General features: G+C 35.6%; 1 protein-coding gene across 7 annotated transcripts in view; it reads right to left on the bottom strand.

Annotated features, from left to right (window-relative positions):
* lrp8 (low density lipoprotein receptor-related protein 8, apolipoprotein e receptor) overlaps positions 1-27024 on the bottom strand; it is a 166878-nt gene that overhangs the window by 25402 nt on the left and 114452 nt on the right. For 4 of the 7 annotated variants that reach the window (XM_039647706.2, XM_039647711.2, XM_039647708.2 and 1 more), the window contains exons 5-12: positions 22432-22815; positions 17695-17820; positions 16861-16983; positions 11619-11738; positions 11221-11346; positions 6286-6306; positions 4319-4490; positions 704-931 (exon numbers count right to left, since the gene is read on the bottom strand). In XM_039647706.2, the coding sequence (XP_039503640.2) occupies positions 704-931; positions 4319-4490; positions 6286-6306; positions 11221-11346; positions 11619-11738; positions 16861-16983; positions 17695-17820; positions 22432-22815 (1300 nt within the window). The remainder of the gene's footprint in view (positions 1-703; positions 932-4318; positions 4491-6285; positions 6307-11220; positions 11347-11618; positions 11739-16860; positions 16984-17694; positions 17821-22431; positions 22816-27024) is intronic. The other 3 variants (XM_039647709.2, XM_039647710.2, XM_039647712.2) reach the window with 1 other exon arrangement.

Below are 27024 nucleotides of genomic sequence, written 5' to 3'. Positions count from 1 at the left end.
GAAGTATGCAATATCTATTTCCCCCACATTTTCAGAGCTAGTTAAATCTGTGGAATACTTCGAAATTAATTTAAACAGGGTAAAATGTGTAAAACGGTGGTTTACCATTCTTATTGGAAACTGAAAATATTAAAATTAACCAACAGACTAGGGGATATGTGAATGACAGCTTTACAACTCTACAAAAAAAAAAAAAAAAAAACAGTAGAGCTTTCTAAGGAGCTTCCTGGGTAGGAGCCACAAAAGCTTCATGCTATCAAACAAATGAGATACAGTTGAGGGGAAAATTAGGGAGCACCGATGGCTCATCACCTGCCAAAAATAGGATGAAGAGGTAAGTGTATGCTCATTAAAAAGTGTCAGTATATAGCTCTGGCTCTATAAGAGTGAAGTGGGCACTTTGCCCACAGGCAACAATTAGTTGGTACGCTGACCAGCATGAGACTCATTTGCATGTTTTTCATGCTCTTCTACTTCTGTAATATGGTGAAAAGAGCCCTGAGGCTCATCATGATGAACGTCAATAAAAGAAGAAATTATACATACAAAGTGAAGGAACCTTTGGCAAAAACCTTGGTGTGTTGACATAGATAATGCACATACATCCTATCTACATAATTCATTATAATTGAATGATTATTTAAAGCAACATTCCCACTTCCAAATCTGCTCAATTTTTATATTATAAACATCAAATTGTTACCCCTGTCTTGGATCAACAGCGATGGCACGTGGTTCGCCAAGATCTGTGTCGATCAACACCTTTCTCTTCTTGCCATCGCCAGTTGCGACAGAGATAGTTTTGTGTCCAGAGTCGGTCCAGTAGATGTTCTTATGAACCCAATCCATTGCTAAGCCCTCTGGGGAATGTAGCGCAGTGTCTATGAGTGTGATCTGTTGGGAAGTGTCGCTGGCTTTGTTGATGTATGCACTGAAGAGGAACAAACACACTGTTAATCTACATTCACAGCATTTTATGCAGATGTTACTGTATGTATCTATCTTTTCATAAACATTCACAAGGTATTCGGCGCATCCATCAGAATCATGGTGAATAAGCACACCATGAATAGATGGCACTCACAGCTGTTGTTTACATACACATAGGCAGCACAGTAAAGCGACGTCTGCATGTTTCTCAAAGAACAATTGTAGGACAAAATGGCTGACTCTTGTGATCTTTTCCAGACTAAGAAAGCTACAGTGATTTACAGTGAAGCAGATATGATTGCCTTTTGAAGCATGGTGAAATCTGATGTGATTGATCTTATGATTTTCATGAGAAAGCGCCTTAATAAGAAATCTTTTTGGTGTCACCAGGGTCATTTGCTTTATAAAAGCCTAATATTTTGTGCGTTTTTGGTTTCTCCCTAGACCTGTGTTTCCTCCTCCTTGCTACTCTAACAACCATATTTTTGGTCAAATAAAGCCAGCCTTGGGGAGCATTAGAGACTTCTTTTAAATACATTAACCTATTATGGTTTTTGAATATTCCCTTTTAATGCAGTGTGTGATATAGCTGTTCGTGAATGTAAAGTTGTCAAGTCGAAAGTGTACCCAAAAGAAAGAATCGACTCTCAACTGCCTTTACTAATCGTTTGTATTTTCTATTCCCAACGGTTCTACGTCACTAGAAAACACATAACGCACACCTATGTTGTATTTTGTCCGCCCGCAAACAAATTGTTCAGCCCTCAGTTCATTTTACTTACGAGTTACGACTGCTTCTCAAATCAGTCTCAAATCTTCAAGACTTGAGACTGATTTGAATATTTCATCATTGGACTCACACTCAGATTGATATGGTAAAATTAACGTCATCATTACTGCCTTTATAGTGTCTACAATCGCTGACTGTAGCCTACGGATGGAGCTGAAGTTTATGGTAGTGAACGTTTAGCTTAGTCATTTTATGTTTGAATTTCAGCAAATAATAAACTCACAAATCATGTCAACTCTTTTACAATGTTGGTAGAAAATTGAAAACTGGCAACTGGTATAAACACCAGCATTAAATTAAAACATAAGCATTAAAATCTTAAGACAACTTACTTCAAATCTACAAAATATATACTTTTAATATCAAAATGAAAAAGGAACCCATTTTATAGAATGACCCATCTTTCATTGGCAGTGAGGGGGTGGTTTGTGTTATAACCTGGTAATTGTCCATTTTGCTTAGAGCTCTTAACAGATGCTGCCTCAACAGCCATCAAAATGGCCCATCTACCCTTATAAGACACATGACTTTCAGTCACTCTTTTCAGAGTGGATCTTAAGTGAATCACTAGGACAGAGGAAATCGAAGCCAGGGAACATTTATATTGTGCTTTCATTGGATTGACTAGGAGATCTATTATTAGGAACAGATTCCCTGGCCCCTTTCAAACACTGATGATCCACAAATGAGACAACAAGAATAAAAATAAAGAGATAAAATGTTGAGCGCTTTAACATTGTGACTAAATAAGATGAGATGTTCAATATAATGTGATGTCAACCACTTAATTGCAGGTTCATATTTTATATTCATTATAATGACAGTAAAAGGAGATAGTATATATCTCCTACTAGTATATATATATATATATATATATATATATATAAAAAAACTAGTATATATATATATATATATATATATATATAAATATATATACTGTATATATATATATATATATATATATATATATATATATATATATATATATATATATATATATACACTAGTACGGTCAATTATGGACCAAATTCAACAGCAACATTATTAAAAGTATTATAAAACTATGTACTTACCAAGCACAACACAATAAATTAGAGACTACAGAGGAAATTTTAGTAAGAATAATGTCATCACAATGACAGCCATTCACATTTTGAGTTGTAATATTTTACTGATTAAATGTAACTGTAGGTGTGGCTACTCAGGAAAACACAACAGAAATAACCAAAATGTCCTGTTGCTCACCACAACACTAACAAGTTAAAAAGAGACAAACTATCTATCAAAGTGCAACCCACAAGGTGTTTTGTGCTCAAATTAACCCAAAATGATGATCACTGGGATGAGTCTAAGCAATAAACATAACAATAATCTATCAATCAATCTTTATGTTGGATCATAAAGAGTCATTTTGAGCTCTCATGCAGGTGAACCAAGACTCACTATTTAACAAAACAGCTCAATAACCACATAACCCTCAAAATAGACAAACAATTCAAACAATGGCCCTTAAAATGTATTTGCTTCATTTGAGGTTTTAGCGGTCAACTGTTGCATCTTCTCTTTAACTACTATTCATGCCACTCACCACCAGGGACATAAATTCACCCTGCAGACAAGCAGAAGTATTTCCATTCCACTTCTGAGGGGTTTATAAAGTGATAATGAACTGTCTTACGCCATCCAAACACAAGCCCTCCTGAGGGGAGAGGGGATGAGTAATGGGACGCCTTATTGTGGGAGGTAAATTATGGGAAGCATATGGTGCGGTTGAAATGATTTAGAGATGATCCTAAAGGCTGATGTGACTCCGAGTGTTTCAGGAAGTGAGGCAGAGACTCGAGCATGACAGCCCAGCATGCACACTGGGACAGTAAAGGACAAACGCTGGTCCAGTTTTTCAACTGCTGTTGTAGCACAGGCAGGCTGTCACAGGCTGCTGTCTGACTGATAAGTTAAATGGTTGCTAAAACTTATTCAAGACCTCACATTAGGAATTAGAATGTCCTTTCATCAGGACAAAAATGCCCAAGATAAGTGTTTTGTTATGAAGTAAGAGAAGTGGGAAGTGACAGGAATGCTGCAATACAGTATTATCGTAAAGTTAGAATATGATACAATACACATTACCATTCAAAAGTTAACATTTTGTCTCTTATGCACACTTAGGCTGCATTTATTTGATCAGTAAAAACAACATATTGAGAAATATTATATAAATAACAATTTTGCTTCTCAATTAAATTTATCTTGAATCGGGGATGCTTGTGTCAGTGCATCTCTCCCCAGAGGAAACCCAAGAAAAAGTCAGCATGAAAATGAGCATGCAAGCAATTTCCTGCACATCTTTCAATCCATGATGCTGGTTGCTGTGAGAAAATCTCCAGTAAGTCTATGGCAGCTGCTCTCATGAATTTAAATATCAGCCAGCTGAGAGGAGGTGGGTATAGGTTCTCAAAAGAGGGCTTCATCACGACAACTTCTCCTCCTACCTGAGCACTGAACACTAATTGCAAATTATCCTTTTTAAATAAAGATTAAACAGCTGTCAAGTTAGGAGGCAATATGATATGCACTGTACTGTAATGTTGGATATACCTGAAGATCTTGCGATGGTAGAGGTCACACCAGTACATCTTGTTGGTGGTAACGTCCACATCTAGGGCCACAGCGTTCTTCAGGGTCGGCACTACCTGTGTATAGTCCTTCTTCACCAGGTCTATGCGCCGGATCTCATGCCGGTTAGTAAACAAAAGACATGGGCTCTTACCTATACGGAGAACAGAAAATGTTTCATCAGTCAGCTCAATTGTTATCTTGGGAACATTCTAACAGATGATTGAGCTGATAAACCAAATAATATTGGGCCATTTTGAGATAAAAAGGAAACAGAAGTCATAAATGAGATCCAGTCTGTTTCAATTGACCTACAAAAACAGAGTTGAGTTTGAGAAGAGATCATGAGGTCACAAACTTAATCACATTTATGATACAATTAAGATACCAAATTCTGCAAGGTCAGATTTCAATAGAACTCAAACATTTTTGCATAGGATTATTTCATAAAAATAGCAAAACATATGTGTACTTTGTAGTTTCGCTATGTGTCTACACGACTCAACGAGTGAAAATAAAATAAAAAAAGCGTTCTTGACTTGTTTAAAATGTAAACTTTCAGTGTCTCTTCCTTATCTCTATATGTGTTATTTGCACTCATACTATGAAATACACATTTGTGGGCAGCAAACATTTAACCACACGACTCGCACCCATGTGTAAAAGCATTGATTTAGATTTGTATGGCTCATTTCATGTGCCGAGTAGACTTGGACTACAGCATTTATTTACCCATGAATGACGTGTGGTAGTCTGCAGTGCACCTGCAGACCATGTGATTCAGGTTTCTGAGTGTTTCCAGGTAATTTCCTGCACTGTGGTGTGTGTGCATATATGAGCACGTGTGTGTACTGCTGGGCAGCTTAGTCACTGTGGTTTGGTGCTCAGTCATGCCAACACAGAATATCACTGACCCTCTTAGTTTATCCACTATGTAACAGCAAGGACACTCTCCCTTTTTCTGAGTCACGTGCGTGGTCCCCTACACTGATGAAAAAATATTTGGGCAGCGATTAATCCAAAATAAAAGTTTGTGTTTACATAATATACGTGTGTGTAGTGTGTATAATTATTTTGCATATTTAAATACACACACACGCATGTACTGTATATATTTAAGAAATATTTGCATGAAAATACTGCATATATATATATATAGATAATTTATATTAAATATAAATATTTATATTATATATATTAATAAAATATATACATGCACGTGTGTGAATATTTAGATACAAAATATTTATACACGTAACACACATATTATGTAAACACAAACTTTTATTTTGGATGCGATTGATAGCGATTAATCGTGGCCCAGCCCTAAAATATAAACTTACCATTACAATGAATGATTTCAACCATTTGTCAAAATTAGATTTACATATAACTTGATGTTTTTCTATCTCTGTTTACAGCCTAAAAATTTTTTTTTTTTTGGTCTGGGATAGTCACAGACATTTTTCCCTTTCAGCAAAAGCTTCCATCCTGTATGATCCATGGATGCCTTTTGGTCAAGTGTTACAGACAAATGAAAGCAAAAAAAAGTGTGAAAACAGAGAATAATGCAGGGCATGAGAGAGATAGAGATAGAGAATAATGAGCAGCAGGTGCTGTGGTCAGATGTCACTGTGAGAGTGCAGGAAAAGCGCTCAGGTTTGGCAGTGATGTAGGGTGGATGATGGAACTGATGGATGAGATCTTATGTCTCTGTTATTCTCCTCCACCCATCTCACTCTTTCATACTTGATCTAGTCTGAGCCAATTACTGTTTTTGCTGAGGTGCCGAGTGGTGCTTGTGAGTTGGACAGATGGATGGAAAGCCTGTCCACATTGTGTCGGAATAGAGAATATTTCCTGCTGCTCTTCAGAAAGCCAGCATGGACCACTGTATCATCAGCAAATATTTTCATTTTCAGCAACAGACAGAATTCAATCATTCTTACCCATCTGCTGGAATGATCCATCTTTGAAGGGGAAGGTGGGATAAACAGAGAGAAAAATAATAAGGAGAGAGATATGTCCCTTCAAGCTTTAGCTGAGCTGCATCACATTTACATAAAGCAGCATGCTGGCCGTCTTTGGCGTCATGACAACTTCTTTTGAGAAACACACAAATCAGCACTTTCTCACATGGCCATACTGTATGTGCTATAAGCCTCTTCACTCTAAAGGTGATTCACTGCTGACTAAAGGGTTTTTTTCAAGGAAAAGGTCATGAACCCTTAAACTACCTTGATTCTATTTTACAAAGTTATTATACTGTAATAACTCATTCTAATACTTCACTGTAAAAAATATGTTTTCAAGATTTGTTATCACAACATTTTTTTCTTTTGTCAAATCAACTTAATTTATTTAGTTGAGATAACTTATTATTTTGATCTCCTTCATTGTATTAACTCACTTTTTCCAGTTCAATCAACTTAAAATTTTAAGGCAACCAGGTTACTTACTTTTTTAAGTTAAACCAACAATATTTTTTTACAGTGTTGAAACATGGGGAAGTGTTAAGAAAAAATACATGCTGTAAACTCACTACATGAATTACAACATTTACCATTTTTATCATGTGCTATTAACAATATTTTTGCAGTGTATAGTTGATTTTTAATTTTTTGTCAAACATAGAAAAGGAAAATTATCCATTCTTAATATCAGTTAATAGCTACTGACTAAACAAGTAGTTTCCTGTCATGCTAGTATAATTTGGGATGCTAAAAAAACATCAAAATAATAACAACTCACCCGTACAATATTTTATGGTAAAACGCTATTTTCAAATTATTGGGGATCCACCATCATCCTCATATGATGTGCCATCATTTTATTTATGCTTTTGATGCACAGCTTTTCCCATCATCTCACACACACACACACACACACACACACACACACTGTGTTCTGTTTCCCAGACATCATTAACTCCGGACCAGTTGCCGGGATCTTTGAGTCTCCCTCTCAATGTCCACCAATTCTACTGTACATTGTGCTTCATTTTTGCTACCATTTCTTAAAATATACCTCAGCTGCTTTCAACGGCAGGTAACAGAATAAGTGTGAGGCATCAGTCCTGAACACAACACGACACATCCAAACATGTATTTGATTTCCCCCATAAGCTGTTCCACACCGCAGACAGGCATCACCTTATTGGCTGACACCCAGTGTGCAGAGCCGAGACAGTGTGACATTAGCCTGACGTCGTCATACTCAGATTCTAGTCAGAATGTGAGTCTGATACTGCTCCACTGGGCTGTGACTATGGGGTGTTTTAACTGAACCAGGAAAGAAAATGCCCCTACACTCAATAGGATAGACCGAATCTAATAGGAAGGATGGCAAAAACATCTTTCTGATCGACAAATGCCATGATGAATGTGCTGCCTACATCTATAACAGACGCGATGGTGGAATCTACACATCTCAATTCTCCAGCAGCAGCCATACTTTGTTGTAAACGAATTCAACCTAAGGGCTCTTTGGTGACATGGATGATTACATTACTGTTGATCAGCTGTCAATCATCGTATAAAGCCCGCCCTGACAATATGATTGGTCCGAACAGCTTTGGTTCGGGCATACTTGGTTCTCAACGTATCAAGTCCAGACCGAATTTCCCATCTTCAAATGTTGTGGGCAGGGCTAGTGTGACAGTTTCCTCAATTTCTGGAGTCATATATAGGAAAACAGGTGGAAGTGAAAGCATGGGGCCAGTTGTTCAAAGGTAAGCTGATCGGATTTTGGTTATCGGATTGGATCAAATCTTGAAAATGGGTTGTTCAAAAGGGAAAGAAGGAATCTGAAATCAGATTAGATCAGGGAATCCAATCCTAGTTTTAATCTGGATCAAACCTTCAGTTTGTGTTGTTCAAAACTTGTCAGTGGGATTTGGATAACTTTGATCCAAAAAAACAGGATTATCCTGATCCCAACAGGGGGTAGGATTTCAAGGTGGATTTCAGGAAGAAAATGTAGTAAAACTTTAAAATTGGTCAAATAATTAGTGTATATACTTTTATTTATATTTTGCACTTGACTTGTGTAACCGTTGTAACAGTGATAACGTAGACATAGGCTAACAATTAAGCTATTCAGTAGTAAAGTAAAAAATTAAATAAAAATTATCTTTTTTATCTGGATCAGGGTGATCCAGTCCAATGTTGCTTTGAAAAACCGGCATTAAAAGTTAAACGGATTACCTGATCCTGGATAGGAAAAAATGGAATTTCCAAATCCTGATCATTTTGATCCAGATTAAATGTTTTGAACAACTGGCCCAGATAATCAAATGATCTATGGGTGGGTGTAACACTCTGACCGATAATGAACAAAGGTAAAAGAAAGAGACAGACATAAAAAACAGCCAGTCATTTCCCATAACCCCCTCGGTCATGTCTCAGCTCACACTAAGGCCAAATTACTTATTCTCAACAGGTGAGTGACCTCATACTCATAATGACAGTATGTGACATAAGGGCTATCAGAGAGCTGGATATGATACCGATATAGTGTATTACAGGGTTCCCTTCCCAATATTTTTGAACAATTGTTCACAAACCATCTATTTGTTTCAAAAGATGGGACACTTCTGAAGTCTATATAGAGGCACAAACGAGCTGTTTAAAGTGGATGAGTCAAAGTGAATCTTCTTTCTCTCTTTTATTTGTCCTGTTGTCGACATACACAAGTGCATGGAGTATGTCAAAAACTGAATCTGCATCTATACACTACATCATTGTAGACCGCGTCAGTGATTGCTTTTGATGCGACACAATGCTTACATCCAGTGTAGGCAAATGACAGCCGTTAAGCAACAGAACACTAGTGGGTGGGGCCTATGGTGTGATGATGTATAACTATTCTTCAATGGGTACTCTTTTGTAGAATTTGGAATTCTATATTTGCATTTGGTGGTGTGGCTCATATGTAAACAAATAATGACTGACTACGGCAAATTTGCCATTCATTTATAATATTTGTCTCCTCAAATCTAAATAAACTGATTATGTTCATTCAGATGTAACAGAATATTTAATTAAAATGGCATGCAGTATGCATGAAACGAGCGATGATGCTCATTTCTTTAGGATCATATATGAAAGGCACTGTCTGTTTTGTTCTGTTTGGCTGCAGTTGAAAGAATAAAAAAAACCTGAATCTGAAATTGGTCTGGTCATGTTTCGTTTTACTAAAAGGGTCACTGACTGCACTCTGCACTCTCTATTCATAATATCACAAGTCATTATAGCCCATATTAGCACCCAAAGGCCATATTTGAAGTTACTATTGTGTCTAAAAAATGGCTGTCAAGCCCCAAAAAACTAAAGTCTGGGAACACGGGGTATAAAAGCACACCTCCCTCTTATCTTTAATGTGCCTTCGCCTGATATGTTTATGAAAGGGAGCAGGAGGTTAGGAAAAAAAGAAAGAGAAAAGTTATTTTACATTTTGAAAGATATACTTGTGGCAACAACATCAAGCTATTAAAATGATTTAATAGCTTTTCTAGGCACACCAAAAAAGGATGAAGAAAAAGCGTGAAGCGTGATTTAAAACACACAGATCACAGAAGCGTATTAAAAGAGAATTTAGTATGGCTGCCAAATATTACATTTCTGATCTTACTTTAATTCTGCATTTGTAATCTTGAACACAATACTTCCACTTCATATCATGGAACAAACAAACAAAGTCTAAATCAATCGCAACTAAGAACAAAAACTCTCACACACATTACAGCTAAAGAACATACCGGTATTCTCTGTTTTTAGTGTCAAGAACCACATAAAGACACATTGGCACAGAACTAAACTATCTAAAAAAAGAAACTATCTTTTGACCTCATATAAAAAAAACAACAACCACAATGCTATATATATATATATATATATATATATATATATATATATATATATATATATATATATGAATTATGCTAAATAATATAAGATTCAGTAAGTTCTAACTTACAATACAAACCTAAATGGATATAACTGACCTGAACACAAGAACAACAGAATGCAATTACTGAAGAGTGAAATCACTTCACTAAGTTTTCCGTGTGCTGTTTAGCTCGAGGGAATGTTTTTTTTATGCCAGCTTTACACATTGCATTTAATGACAGTGTTCCTCCAGCTGTCATCCAGCCAACTGGGAGTGCTGGAAATGCACTGAAGTTTTACACAGGCTGGTCAGGCAAATGAAGGACAATAAAGAAAAGCTTCATTAGGTTCACTAAACCCCTTACAATTACTTTTCTTTAAAATAAGAGACAAAATTAAAATATTATTTCAACACATTCTAGGGCACCTTTAAGCATGTCACACGTATGTAACAGTAATGTGTCCAGTCTATTTTTCTGCTGTCTGCATCAACCTAAAAATTAAATCTAAACATAACTTTGAAAACATCAGTAAATAATTTTTATAATGTTTGTCATAACTATTGACAACAAGTACTTAATAAAGAAATCCATATATTTTCAAAGTTATATCCACGTTTTGAAAGGACAAGACATAATTAAATATACTGCTGTCCATTTAAAATGAAGAGACTATTTTATTTGTCTTCTTTAAGATAATATACACTATATTTCTATAAAGATAATTATTTACTGTCATGGTGTAATATAGTTTTCAGAAATTCAGATATTTTCTAAATTAATTGTCCTTTTTGGAAAAGCTAAATAATTCCATAATCATATGGACAAAAAACAAATAATGCAAAATATTGTTTAATATCTGATAAACAAAAATGTTACGGTTAAAGCATGGTTAAAATGTATCCCACCATTAGTATGTGAAAAAAAGGGATCATCATTTTGATCCTGGTCCAGAATAGTGATGGATGGAGATGCTTTTGTAAGCTAAGTGTCTTACCCACTGCCTTACAGGTCTTTGTAACTGGGTCCATTTCGTAGCCCTCGTAGCATTCACATTTGTAGTCGCCTTTGAGGTTGATACATATTTGACTGCAGGCGTCAGGGTTCTCGCATTCGTCTATGTCTGGAGAGGACCATCAGAAAAGCATTAGTAACAGAGCAGAGATGCACCAAGAACAGAGGCTTTTGTAGTGCAGTGTCCACAGACAAGATAAATGATGCTTTCAAACACCATCTGGGGATTTCTCTACTATCAATTTCAAAGTGATGATGCTGAGAGTAAACAAATCATAGATGTTCATCATGTAGGAACAACAAAGGGCTCTTGGGAAAATGGGTAAAATGTAGTCTTGCACAGCATCAAAATGTTGGTATCTAAGATCAAATTCATGTTACCTCCGCAAGTCTTCTTGTCCAGGAGCTTGTATCCCGAGGGGCATTCACACTCATAGCCGATCTGACGGTCCTTACATATGTGAGAGCAGCCACCATTGCTAATGGCACATTCATTCAGACCTATGACAGACAAAAAACAATAAAGGTGGTGTCAAAGGTCAGCATGCCTAGCAGGAATTGGACTGAAAGTACCCATGGCAACATTGGCAGCAGCTAATGGTGGACAGCTTCTTTCAAGTTTTCTTGGTTGAGCTTCATGTTTGTGTGAAGACTTTATGAGAAAATGATGAGGTAAGTGCAATCTAACAGAAAGACTGACAGAGTAATATGGCAAAGGTCTTGCCATTATTACACTCGAGAACGCTTCTCTGAGCAACACATTTGGGCTTTGGGTGATGGCTCCTTCCATTACAGATGACAGGGAGAATACACAACATATATCACTTTTCATCTTAACAGTATGTCTGCTCTTACGGACCCAATAAAATCAACAAAATATGACCATAATTACCACAAGAAGATGTGCCTTCTGTTTTATTAACCCATTTAAGACTCAATCACGGATTTACTGCAAATTAACCTTTTCAGCCTGAAAAAGCTTGTCCACAAATGTCATGTAAACAGCATTTTTTTTACAGTTGACATCTCATAGAAGAATGATGATAATAAATCTGATTAAATGAATATTTACTGTAGCAAGCAAATAATGTATGTATATATACAGTATATATATATATATATATATATATATATATGAAGAGTTCAGATGCAAAAGCCTCTAAATGCCATTTGAAATTTTCTTCTTTAATGATGATTTTTATCAAACTTGCATATTTAAGTTCAGTAATTTCACTTAAATAACAATTAATAGGTAATTATCATTGCCATTTAAGTAAAATTACTGAACTTAAATATACACGTTTGATAAAAATCATCATTAAAGAAGAAAATTTCAAATGGCATTTAGAGGCTTTTGCATCTGAACTCTTCATATATATACACATATACATATACAGTATATATATATATACACACACACACTATATATACTGTATATATATATATATATATATATATATATATATATACACACTGAATATATATATATATATATATATATATATATATATACACTGAATATATACGTATATACTGTATATATATATATATATATATATATATATACACACACACATGCATACATAAATATATTATATACTGTAATACACATCATGAGTCGAAATCCTTGTACCTCCATTTTTTGTCTTTTTTCTTCTTCTCTGTGTTTTTTTTTTTTATAAATCATTACAATCTTTTACATCTGTCTGTGGGTTTCGCAAATGTTTAATCAATGAAAAGTATAAAAAAAGAGGTTGTGACTAAACCTGAAAAACCTCGTCATAACTCCACCCCTGCCTCTATCATGAATGAAGTGCTGCATGCAATTTGGACTGTCTCTAGTCTACTTGTTTTCAATGCAAGGTAATAAAGAACTGTGTTCTTTGAATACATACAGAGTTTTCTTTGAAACACTATAGGCTAATATTTTATGTACTTGAAGAGCGTAGAACAGTGTCTTAATCTAGCATTTGTCGTCCAGTCAATACTGTATCAAGCAGCCTGTGTGTAGCACATTTTTAATAACTAACATCAGATTTTGGATAATGACAAAACACATTAGTGTCCACATAGCTACAGTAAACTTTATAACTTGTAGGTTGATGAAAACATAATATTCACTTACTGCCCCAGATGCAATTGTTCTAATGGCCGACAAATGGCTCAAGTCCAAAATTCGCTGGTCAAAAAACTCATAACTCCATTTGAGCTTGATTTTGGTAAAATGATAATATTATATTGAAACATGCAAATGTCTCACCATATATAAATCCACAAAATAAATTGACAAATTGTGTTTAACAATTTAAAAAAAAATCCTGAAAATTAGCATTTTTGGAGGTGCAAACGTTTCCACGCAACAGAGATGATATGACTTATTGTTTATTAAAAGTGTGTCGCAGGATGACTTAAAGTATTTAAATGAACTGTAAAAAGATACCACAATCACATCTTTCTCTCCCTCACTTACTATTGTTTCTATTGAAGAGCAATATTGAAAATTCTGGAATCACAAAATTAAACATGATTAATTCATATACCAAAATTCCCAGTTTCTGTTCATAAAACAAAACTGGCAGAAATGACTTAATATTTTAGTTAAATGGGGGGCCTTTGAGCCAAAAAGTTTAAAAATCACTGATTTACAATAATTTACAAAGCCAATAAAAAATTATTAATTGGAAACTAAATAAATAAATTCATTCAATTTGTTTGTGGATAGTAATGTGACTGGGTGTGCATGTATAACAGAAGAGAGACAAAAACCAGCCTGACGGTCCAAAAAAAAAGACGAAGGAAGAAAAGGAAGAAAGACAACAAGAGACAGGGAGAAAGAGAAGAATAGCTGATGCTAATGCCGAGGAACAGCTGACAGAGGGAGATAGACGGAGGACAGGAACATCACAGGGAGTTCAAGTGAAATAGGGGAAAGGAAAGACAAAGTAGAATGAAAGGAGACAGGTTGAGAGAGGAGGTAGGACAAAGACCTGGATAGCGAGCAAGAGAAAAATCACACTCAAAAATCGAGCGAGAGACGCTCAGGAACAGATAAATAAGCAGGAACATTTTCTCCAGGGCATATATGAATCATGTATAACAAGTAAAGGATGCACTATTGAATGAGGTATAAGCGTAATCCCTGGCACCAGACCTAGTGATTTAGCATGCATAACTGCAGTGGCCCACTTGGAGCCGATCCAGAGTGCACAGGGCTCAAAGGGGGTATCTGTCGTGCATTAGGTGCCGCACTAATCTCATCTGTTGAGTGGAGGGACCCACAAGGAAATTAAGACTATACTGAAGAGCCACTGTGGGAAGATGTAATTCTGCATTAAAAATTTATACAAGAGTGAACATAACCAGGGAAAGAAAGAGAGAGAGTCAAGCAAGGAGCTAGCTTTTCCTAAATACCATATCGATCACATTAACATACAGATGAAAAGTGTTAGACAACTATTTCAAACATCAAGCTATTAAGAAATTTTTCTTGTAAAGGTGAAGTGTGCAATATTCATCATATCAATACTAAACCAAACTGCCAAAAAAAGAAAACGTGGGTGGTTTTACCGCTGTACACCTCACCGCCACTATTTTACAGTGTTGTGGGTGGTTGTTAGGGCATTGCTGAGCAGATAAGTATTTTTAGTAGTTGTGCTTCGTAGCATGTTCTGGGTGGTTGCAAGGTGACTACACACAAGAAAAATATTCTTGTCACTATATGCTTTTTGTATGAGCCTGTTGCACAGCAGAATACTGTTTGTGAGCATCACCATGTCAAGGTTTTATGTAACAGCAGCAGTTCTGGGCATGTGACAAACAGCACAAATCCTATTGGTTGATCAGTTTTCTATGCAGTGTGATGGAAAAGATATTAGAACACCGCTCCGTAAAAAAATAATCTCTCACATTGAGAGTCTGAACAGACACATTGCTGGCTGTCCATTCAAATTAAAATGCTTATCGCACCAAATTTTCACACCAGGTATTGAATTTGAATTTGAATGTGAAATCTTTATTTCGAACATAAAAAGAAAGTATATAAAATAAAACAATGTTTAAAAAACTTAGGAAAAATCAAAACAAATGAGCCGCAAAATATATGTATAATTCTTTGCTGTTGACATACTTCTATTATATGTGCGAAAAAGAGTAGGAAGAAGTAAAACTTATATACTCCCCCTTAAATTCTTACAGTCTTACATTTACAATTATATATTATTATTATCATGTTGTTCTATACATCCATACACCTATACAGATATATACAAGCAGCAAAACATAAAAAAAACTAAAAATGACAGAGCAAACAAACAAAGAAAAACAACATAAACAATGGAGTACTCCTACTTTCACTACAGTGTTTGCTCTGTCATTTTTAGTTGTACTTTTTATTTCATTTTTCTTGGAGTGTCATTTTCTTGGAGTGTCATTGGAGTATTTTTCTTGGAGTGTTTTTTTTCTCTCTTGGTATTCATCTTGGAGTGAACAGACCTTTAGTCTTGGGACTTTTTCCACTCATTTGATTGTGTTCCAGTCAAAATTATGAATATGATTGCTTAGGAAAGTATGTAAACTTTTACAACAGCGTTATTATAGTTAACAAAAAGTAAAAGTATTGAAATTTTTTTTCATTTAAATAAAGACAAAATAAAATAAAAAAATATTAGATGAAAACTGAATGAAATGTAGAAATGTTGCTTTGACTGAAATTGGACGTTGAAGCACTAAAATGTCTATCTGTAAATAAATAAAAACTAAACCTGAAATAAATATAACTTAAATCAAAATAGTATTTAAAATCACCCATTGGAAAATGAGTAAAAATGTAACTAAAATGAAATAAAAAATAAAAACTAAAAAAATATAAAAATAAAAGCCATTCAAAATGTAAAATACTACTAAAAACTATAATTGAATCCAAAATCAAATACTAAAATGACACTGCTTTACAATAAAGCCAAATATGAAGAATCGTTGCATTCGGTATGATGAACAAACAACTATTCCATCTGCCATTACTTGCACAAATAGGTAGTTGAGCCAGAATTTGAGACCATAAACAGCTCAAACAAAATGAGCCCCATTTTTACAGAAGCATTTACACTCTCCAAAAGAATGCATTTTAACATTAAAAAAAATACACACTCCACTTAAAATTTGGCATTTTCAGGTACAACTTATCACTGAAAAAAAAGTCCACTTCCCCAGTGCGATGAAAGATAAGAAAGTAGAAAAATAGATCTATGGGAACCTGCTTTCTCTCTGGAGAGGAGGAGAGCATGCTGGACACGTTTCACCATGTATGATTGCGCCTGAAGGAAGACTCACACTTTAATCAATGATCCCTCTGTGGGTTGTTGGCTCTTGATCAAGTGAAGCCCATACTAAGCCAACACTGCTATAAGCTTAAATGCTGGTCTAGGATCAGTTTCACTCTCCAAATTCAACTTTGGCTTTCCACACTAAACCAATAAAGTAATCACACAACTCAAATAAAAGTCCTATACAACAAAATAAACTCATATAACAGTAAATATTAAACTTAAACTAAGTAAATATAACTACATTAATAAACTATTTTTTTAACGCATTTGTGTATTTGTGAAAAGGTGTCTCAACTCACCGCACTCCTTCACGGGCTCATCAGACCAGTCCTTGCAGTCCTTGATGCTGTCGCACACTTTGCTGCTATCAACACACTCCCCGCTCTTACACATGAACTTCAGTGGACCTTCACATTTGGTGGCTGTGAAGGACATGATGATGTATGGAGAGCACAAAATATGAAACGGCGTTAGACAAAACACATTTTCAAATGACACTCATTGTATAAATGTTCATATTGCACTTTGCCATACAAATGATAATAGACCGTGACAAGAGGCCGTTAAGCTCAAAACAAGTAAGCACCACAAAAGTAGTAATGTAATTTAAAGACTCCCTGTGGTAAAAAAATCTGTTGTTTATGTGTTTATGAGGTGTTTTTAATATGCTTTAAAGGGTTCATGAACTGGCTTTTTACATTTTATTATATTGTTGTCTGAGGTCAACTTATGAAGTTCGCTCGGTTTTTGCATTCAAAAACATCAAAATGAATAAGTAATAGGCTATTTTGTATCCAAGTTGTGATCCTACCTGAAAAACGAAGGGTTAGGGCAAAGGATGTTGATCCTATGTCCTACTTAAATCATGCATCACTAACCAGATACTCTGTAGCCATTGGATGATTAATCTTTTGAGGTGAATTTGATTGAAGCTGCCATATGAGAAGTGTGCCCTGAAACTCTGGCATCATGTAGGAGTACATCTGTTTGGTCTTGTAGTGCTTTGTGTGAATGCAAACTTGATTGGGGCTACATGATTGGCCGGATGCACTCTACTCTTTCATCTTTACTCATCATGCTGCTAAAAGAGGCTAATCAAAAGAGAGAGGGTGAAGAAGAGAGATGTTACTCACTTTTGTTGATGCAGCCAGCCTCGTCGCTGAAATCTGGACAGTCGTGCACTTTGTTACACTGTTTGGTGCCGTGAATGCAGGAGCCGTCGCCACACTGGAACTCATCAGGACGGCAGGTCAGCACAGCTGTAAGACAGAAGCAGGACTATCAATCCTATGGTCATTCCACCTAGTGTCAGTTATCTACTGAATGAATCTACTGACAATAAGGTCAAGATTTTGAGTCAATTTTGTCAATTGTCAAAAAAATCATTTACTAAAAAAATAATTGCATCATGGTTTTCAAAGAAAAATGAAGCAGCACAACTGTTGACAATTGGCAAGTGTTTACAACAAGTTGCAAACTGTTTACTTTTCAGAAACAAAACCAAAATCTTTAAATAATTATAATAGAGTATTTCATAAATATATATATTTTTTGCATATCTTATTTGCTACTGCTATAAGCAGTATTGGGGCCAACACATTACAAGTAACACAAGTTACGTAATCAGATTACTTTTAGCAAATAATGAGTAAAGTAAAGCATTACTTTTAAATTTACAACAGAATATCGGAGTTGCTCTTTTTCAGATAAGTAACAGAAGTTACTTTTTTTTCTTATTGACTTACACCTCTTCCTTACTCCACATGTTGAGAGAAAAGAAAAGTGCAGTGGCGTTGTGTGGCTGTTTAAAGATGATTTACTCATTTCCCTTGCACAAAAACAGATTCAGTATTACTGAAAATTAATAAAAACTGTGAAATGCAAACTCATTATTATTCAAACCTGCAATAATTACATTTTAAATAATACTAATATAGTTAAAGGGTTAGCATCTTAATTTGTGTTCTGAAGATGAACGAAGGTCTTACAGGGCTGGAACAACATGAGGGTGAGTAAATACTGACAGAATTTTCATTTTTGGGTGAACTAACCCTTTAATGTATTTAATCTTACTTTGTTAATCAATTTTTTTGCTGCTGACATTCAAAGATCCAATTCAACCATACAAATAAGCAAAAATGTTGTTAAAGTTGTGTAAACAATGTTTTATTGCTACGCCCCTCTATTGTACAGGCGTGAATTTGTATATCCTATTGCTTAACGCTTATACTGTAAATTTCAGTTTTAGTTGGAGAGGGCCTTTACATTTTCCTTTTTTAAAACATTATTTTTTTTCTTTTTCAGAACATTATTTAAAAAAAAAAAAGTCCAGCCCAGAAGTCGAAAAGTAACGTAAAATTATAATGTAACGCTTTACTTTCCATAAAAAGTAAAATTTTTTGTAACACAATCTGATACTTTTTTGGGAGTAAAGTAATATTGTAACACAATACTTTTAAAAGTAACTTTCCCAACACTGAACATGAGTCTCTTTGAATAAAAGAATCTGCCAAATAAATAAATGTAAATGTAAGGACTAAGGTAAAGCCGTGCGATGAGTTGTCAGATAAAACTGTCAATTAAAAGCATGCATACTAAAGCACTCCCCATCAAACGTTTATAATAATCACCCATCCCACATGGATGTATGTGAAGCTTTAGTTGTAAAAAAGCAAATGGTTTTGGCTTTTACCTTCTGTCAGATCTCAAAGTAATTGCTTATTTGCAAGAGAGTTTCCTCATTAAAAAACTCTGAACATTAAAAACAATCAGTCACTTTGGGGCATAAGGGATCACACTGGGGAAAAATGTGCTGTTCGGCAAAGAAAGGTCTTAATTTTTCAGTTTTAGCTTTTAAAATTCCTTTAATCTTTCATACAGTGTACTTTAGAGGAGCTGCGGACAGAGAACATCCACTGCGATCAATTTCAGGAGAGCATATTATTGTGCATTCTGCTAATTTAACTACATTTCCAATATGCACAGTGTTACTTGTGTTTGTGAAAAAAATTCCAGTGTTAATTGGGTGAATACTGAAGTGAGTAAAAGAGCGGCCACGCTATGTCCCTGTGTGCCGTACTACTTACCAGTCTGAGCAGTTATACTCTTAAAAAAAAAAAAAAAAACCCAAAACAAAACAAAAAAAACAATACACATATTCACTGCCACGATACACTTAATACTTTTGGCCTATATATGTGCCCTGCTTTACTGTAGAAACATATCCAACCATCCTTGAAGCAAAATAGATTTGAGATAGAACTAACATTTTATTTCAATAATATTAATCAGTTAAAGGTATAGCGGAGGATTTTCTTTTTCCGGGTGGGTAGTCTATACTATTGGTCGATCTAAGTGTCAATCATTCTGGTGATATGTTTACGTTTACGTAAGGCCGTCGTACGTGCTCGTTCCTATGTAGTTTTCACTTTCAGGTGTATTATGTCGGAGTTGCGGTTTCAGCCATTCCTTTGAAAATGGCTGAGGGTCAAAAGAGAAAAAAAATGTATACGAAGTGTATGATAAGAAGAGAAAGGCCGCAGAATATAGAAACAAGATCAGAGTGATTTTGGGTGAATATCACACGCTGGCGTGCGCTAAAAGCACAGGTTGGGCTTCTCACTGATGCCGCAGTCGCGAAGATTCTACTAGACAGGTAAAGTTTGTCATGCTATTTGGAGAAATCCATTTAAAATCACTAGTAAAAGTTAATGCAAGCTACTTAGCAATGCTAGCCCTGGCACAAGTCATGCACCGCATAGACACGGTAAACATCTCAATTTGTCTAAAGTAGCCTTTTGACCAAAATGGTAAATGGTATCACGCTGAAATATTCTAAAACCTTGCGTGTTCATGTGTTCATATTCTAAAACCTTGTGTGTTTATTATTACACAAATGCAACAAGCTACTTCTCCATACGCAACTATGTATAAAAATAACGTATTAATACGTATTAACAATGAGACATATTAGGTTAAGGACCAACGTAATAGCACTGCTTATATGTTGCTATGTAACGTAATTGCGATTTGCAAAATAGTTTCCTCAGAATGTATTTTGTGTGATACAGGGTTGGACATATCATGTCTTGAGTCCTCGGTCACTCAATCGATCAGTATAATAAGTAAATAAAACACGGAAGGGCATTTGACATGTTGTCTTTTTTATGAATATTTTTGAGTTAGTTTACAATTTGCAACATAAGTGTGCAAGGCGTAATAGTAGGCGTTCCCTCTCGGGAGTGTTGTGTTTGTGCATGTGCATTTTTTAAAAAAAAAAATTGGAGAGGGCGGGTCTTCTCTAAAATTCAGAAAGATCCTTCGCTATACCTTTAAATTCTATATGAATGCATCTTACCTTGTGGCCATAAGTTTAAGTTAAACAACTAAAAGTACTAAGTGAAACAAAAATAAAACTGATCTCTTTAAAAAAAAAAAAAAAAAAAAAATCAAAAATTCATGATCCAAAAAACAAAAACAAAATAAAAACTGAAAAAATAAAAGGTTATTCAAAATATTACAAAAACAAAACAAAGGTTACACTTAATTTTATTGTGATGTAGTTACATTGTACTTACTCCAAATAAGTACTTTCTACATTAACTTTGTACATTAAAATTACGGTTAGAGTTTTTTTAGGGTTAGTTTTAATTATGCATAATTTACTGTTATATAACACGTAGTGAAAGATTTTGTGTATTTTCTCCCCACAAGAACTCTGGTCAAGCTTACTTATTACACCCTAACAACTGTTTAGCCAAATTCAGCAAAATATATGTCGTCGTAATGTGTAACTATCAACTCAAATAAAGTGTTACCAAAACAAATTATACACAAGTAAGACTAAAATAACACTGGCAATAACATAAAAACAACCTTTACCCGCAAAAAATAAATGTCTAATTTAAAGCCAATAAATTATAATGCAAAATTACCAAAATGTGACTTTGCACTGTATTCTGAACAAAAAGTATTTTGGGAAGGGCACACAATTCTCTAGAGGAATGCTACAGTGAGACAACACGGAAAGCACCCTGCCATTCCTCAAAACACACTTGTTGCCTAGCAACCAACAAGATTCGGGCACATTACCATGCTGCTACCACAGTAGTTTACATGACACCCATGGACAAAGAACATCACTATCTCAAACACACACACGCTAGAACAATCTGTACACATCTGTAGGCACATACCCTGCATTAGCATGCACATGAAAACAAACAATTTTCAGCTGCTTTTTGTGTGTGTTCAGGATTACATTTGCTCAAACAAACACATGATTTTTTCCTCGTACCTCATCGAGAAACAAATCTTTCATATATAAAGTTATTAAACATTCACACTGACTGACTGCGATTCGATTGCATTATAAATCAATTAAAAACATGATAAATTACAATATGGAAATTAATTAATCTGCTTTTTGCATTTATCAATTAACATTTCCCAAAGACATTTAATTACTGTGGCAAAGGATGCAGCATGTTCAAAACAGTGCGTCAATCTTTTAAGTTTTATTCATCACGTATTCATTTTGCTGCTATGTGTGCAGTGCATGTTTGTTGACAGATTAGAATGAACATACAATAGGGGACTGATTCTAAATGAACAACATTTTTCATGAGTACATCGTATGCTTTACTGCTTTTCTAGCACGTGATGGTAATTTAGAATGAAAATAATGACATGAACAGCATGCATGCTGCATTAAGGAAGCATGTAATGCAGCCAAGTGGTAAAACTGATTATTAATTAAATAAATAAACTCATTCACCATGCAGCAAGCCTCTCCAATGTAAATAATACCTTAGGAAACATGTGCTTGTTGATCAGTATATTAAAAACATTTAATGTTTTTGAACACTTACGACAGTTGGCCTCATCAGACTTGTCCTTGCAGTCTACATCCCCGTCGCATTTCCAGTTAAGGTGAATGCACTCTCCGCTCCTGCACCGAAACTCCCCTGCAGAGCAATGGGGCTTTTGAGGCTCCGTCCTGCGACTGCACCGCTCCAGAGATTCGTCCGACTTGTCTTTGCAGTCGGGGTCTCCGTCGCAGCTCCACGGCGCTGGGATACACTCAGAGTCGTTACAGCGGAACTCGTGCGGCCCGCAGGTACTGGCTGTGGCCGCCGTGCACTTCTCCTCATCGCTCCCGTCGCCGCAATCATCATCTCCGTCACATACGAACGTGGGAGCCACGCACAGACGGTTACGGCACTGGAACTCTTTGGAAGGGCAAGCCTTGGCGTCTGGAAAAAAGAACAGTGCACTTTATTAACATAAAGTCTTAAACAGTCAAGTCTCATCAAAACAGTGCCCTTTTCTCATAATGAACCATTCCTTATAAAACTTTATCATAATGACATTATCATTCTTTAGTAAAATGGTCAAGGACAAGCTAAAGTCTCCACTTCAATGTTTTTCTTTCCCCCTTATATTTGTGTTTGATAATTGAAAATTGAAAAGAGGATATTTGTAGAAATATCAGCATCTAATTCGGTCACACTTTAGATTAGGGTCCAATTCTTCACTATTAAAGGGATAGTTCACTTTGAAAATAATTTTTGATATGTTTTAGCTTACCTCACGGGCATCCAAGATGTAGGTGTCTTTGTTTCCACAGTATTTTAAATTTTGACATTTTTCAGTCAAACCGTTTTTGTCTATCAGTCATACACTGGAGGCTAAGGGGGTCCACCAGAAAGCATGCACAGAGAAGTCAAAATTAAACATGATTTAATGACTCGTAAATGTAAGTACACATCGATGGCCTAAGACACGAAACGAGCATTTTTTGTTAGAAAACGAACAGTATTTATATCGTTTTTACCTCGTGTAATCACAGTGACGTCCAAGTGATCTGAATCAGTTGTGTAATGTCCAACTGAACCGAACTGAATTAGTTCAATGTTACGCCGGAAGTGATCGCTTGCGTGTGATGTCACTCAATATTTACACGGAGATTTCGGAAGTTTTACCTTTTACTAAACATATTTAGATATACCGAAATCGTCTTCCATTGCGGTTTCTTTATATCTAAATTATGTTTAGTGAAAGGTAAAACTTCCGAAATCTCTGTATAAACAAAGAGTGACGTAGGCGCGCAAGCGATCACTTCCGGCGCATGTGCAGACTGAAGCGCCCGTGCCGTCAGATCATTTTGTCATGGCTATGATTACAAGAGGTAAAAACGATATAAATACTGTTCGTTTTCTCACACAAACCGCTCGTTTTGTGTCTTAGGCCATCAATGTGTACTTACATTTACGAGTCATTAAATCATGTTTAATTTTGACTTCTCTGTGCATGCTTTTTGGTGGATCCCCTTAGCCTCCAGTGTATGACTGATAGACAACAACGATTTGACTGAAACATGTCAAAATTGAAAATGCTGTGGAAACAAAGACACCTACATTTTGGATGCCCTTGAGATAAGCTAAAACATATCAAAAATTAATTTCAAAGTGAACTATCCCTTTAACTAGCTATTAACTATGACTTTTGCCTCAAACTCCTAATTACTGCTTATCAATAGTTATTAAGGCAGTTGTTATATTTAAGTACTGGTAAAAAATTGGGTAGCATTAGGAATGTAGAATAAGTTCATGCTGAATAAGACATTAATATGTGCTTTATAAGTACTAATTAACAGCCAATATCCTAGTAATATGCTAATATGCAACTAGTCAACTAGTAAGTTAAAAATGAGAATTAGACCCTAAACTAAAGTTACCTCTAATTCTCAAAAAATAAAATAAAAATTATATATATATATATATATATATATAAGTAGTTTTATGGCCTTTTGTCTATCCATATTACACCAACTTAAATTTATTCGTAACACAATTTTATCAAACTGTAAAAAGGAATCTGTTTCATGGAATGCCTATTAAATCAGTGGATAAAAAGATGGGATAAAAACTATGGATTTCTATTTAATGCTGCAATATGACCAAACCAATAAAGTACCATTACAGTAAAATAACTGAATCACACAGTAGCTAATGGTCACTGGAAATGTATGGCAAATGTAGCATGAGCTCTGAGCTATTCTGTGCTGATGTGAGCTCCATGACCTCACTGATTCAACTGTGCTGCGGATGACCTGAGGTTCACACTTCAGCCCCACATTGGCGACAGACACTAAATGGGCTTAACTGTGCTGTAGTAAACGCCTGTCCATTCTTTAATGGGGTCAACCACCCCGTTGGAATAACCGTCCTGAAGAGCTGTAAGGTGACTGGGTATTACATTCACTGGGGCTAGTTTTGTAAAAGGATTTGAAATGGCTTACGAGCACGTGATCGGATGCTAGTGTGTTTGAGCAGTTGGGATAGCAATCGATCCTGACTGTTTGCGACTTTGCGTCGATAAACCTGTAAATATGCAAACTATCTGCAAAGAGCAGCTGGGGCTCATAAAACACTTTCACCGTCAAAATGGTGACATTTTCAAAATTGTATTGCTGGACTCGAAATCAATGTTATTTGTGCTGCTCATGGAAAGGGCATTCTTGTTGTTCATTGCACTTCAGTTGATTCGTATTTCACCACCTACGCTAGTTGTTTTTGAAGCCAATTATAATAATGCTCAATGAGATATGTTACTAATTGTGGTTTTGCAAAGCTGATTAGCCAACAAGCATCTAATTGGCTTAAAAAAAACCTAATCAACAATGTCCATTAGGAAAGCAACCTCTACATCTGCCGTCAGCCACTCAAAGGTCTCTTCAATGACTATCGAATAGCTGCGGTGAAAGGTTGGAATTACATCTTCTGGAATGACAATCTTCTGACAAATTTGACACATATCTATACCACAATCAGCTACTATAATTCTCTACCATCAAGGTTAAGGCAGGCAACACATGTAGCGTGTTGTTAAAAGAAAGGAGTGTGATTTAGTCTATCTTGTGTGTACAGAGAATGGGATGGAAGGTTGTGTTTGCTCTAAGCAGTGGGATATTGGATTGGCTGACCCTGCTCTTCTCTTGAGGGAGAAGAAGAGCAGCAGTGAAAATGAAAAGGGGCTCAGCCTATGATGTAGACACCAGCTTAAAACAACATCTTCTCAAAGAGCAGCAGAACAAATATGGATAGCTTTTTTATACACCAGTGAGCTTAGACAGTACAGTCACATGCTATCTGGAATGAAAATCAAGTCATTTGGCTCTATACACCCGCAGAAGATGCCAACTGAATGTATAAATTCTAGTGATGTCAAACGATTAATCGCATTAATGTCATAGTTAACTCGTGATTAATCGCGATTAATCGCACATTTTTATCTATTATAAATGTCTCTTGATTTCTTTTTGTCCCATTAGATTTTCTACATGGAAAAGTAGATTGGCTTGCTTTGTGTAAATGTTTTTTTATTGAAAAAAACATTGGCATACCCTGTTCAATTTCACACTAACATTCTCCCTTAGAGCAAATAATCTCTCACACAATGTAACACTGTACATCAATAAAAGGGTGAAAGAAATATGAAAACCCCAACCAACTAATAGTTATTACTAATTAATGACTTTTGGGCCAAATAAATGCTTGACATTTCAGTAGGCCTATAGAAATACACAGACAAACAAATCAATCAGTTTCTTGGATTTCCACCTTTTCAAAAGCTATAGAAAACCATATACTGTAGATAGTAAACACGCACTGCTCTGAACCAGACTGACTTCGTCATTCAAAGGCTACTGATATTTGTCTGCTGTGTGGATTTTGATGCTATCTCCTTTAGAGGTCATGCACAACAGTGAATAGATTTTAAAAGAGGGGAAACGAAAAGCTCAAAGCAGGTCAATTGAATTTCACAGACCAACACGTCAAATACACATTCCCCGGGCCAACAACAGACAGGTAGTAGATAGGGCTTTCCATTAGCCAGATCTCTGTGACCTTGAACCACACACAGGCAAACAACAGAGAGCTGAAATAAATATAGGAGAAGTGAATGTGAAATACATATAGCTTGTCTGCCCCTGTGTTAATTGAGAGACATGGGATATTTGATCGGAACTAACTATTGTATTATACAATTAAAAAATAATTAGAAAAATACCTTTTACAGTAAATAGCTTTTGATTCACACCACACTGCAGGACATTCCAACTTCCGAAAGTAGCCCATTTCATCATTTTTAAGTGACTCTTTCTGTAGGTTATGTAAATACCCCAGGAGATGACTATCTTTGAGGTACTCATCGAGTCAAACAGCCAAACTATTTGTTCAAAACACTTCATAAATCAGGGGGGAGTAACTCTTTATAAGTGAGTCACTGAATCATCAACTCAATCAATAAAAGTTCGATTTATTCTGATATAGAACCTTAAAAGGTTATATCAGCGCCACGTATTTGGAACCCCTAAAAGGTTCGATACAGAACCCTTTTTAAAGGTTCAATAAGAACCCTTTGGGGTTCTTTGTAACCAGAACAAAGGTTCTATGTGG

This window comes from Pimephales promelas, chromosome 8 (genome assembly GCF_988280905.1).
Source record: "Pimephales promelas chromosome 8, fPimPro1.hap1.1, whole genome shotgun sequence".
Lineage (NCBI taxonomy): Eukaryota > Metazoa > Chordata > Actinopteri > Cypriniformes > Leuciscidae > Pimephales > Pimephales promelas.
This window is presented reverse-complemented; position numbering and strand designations above follow the sequence as displayed.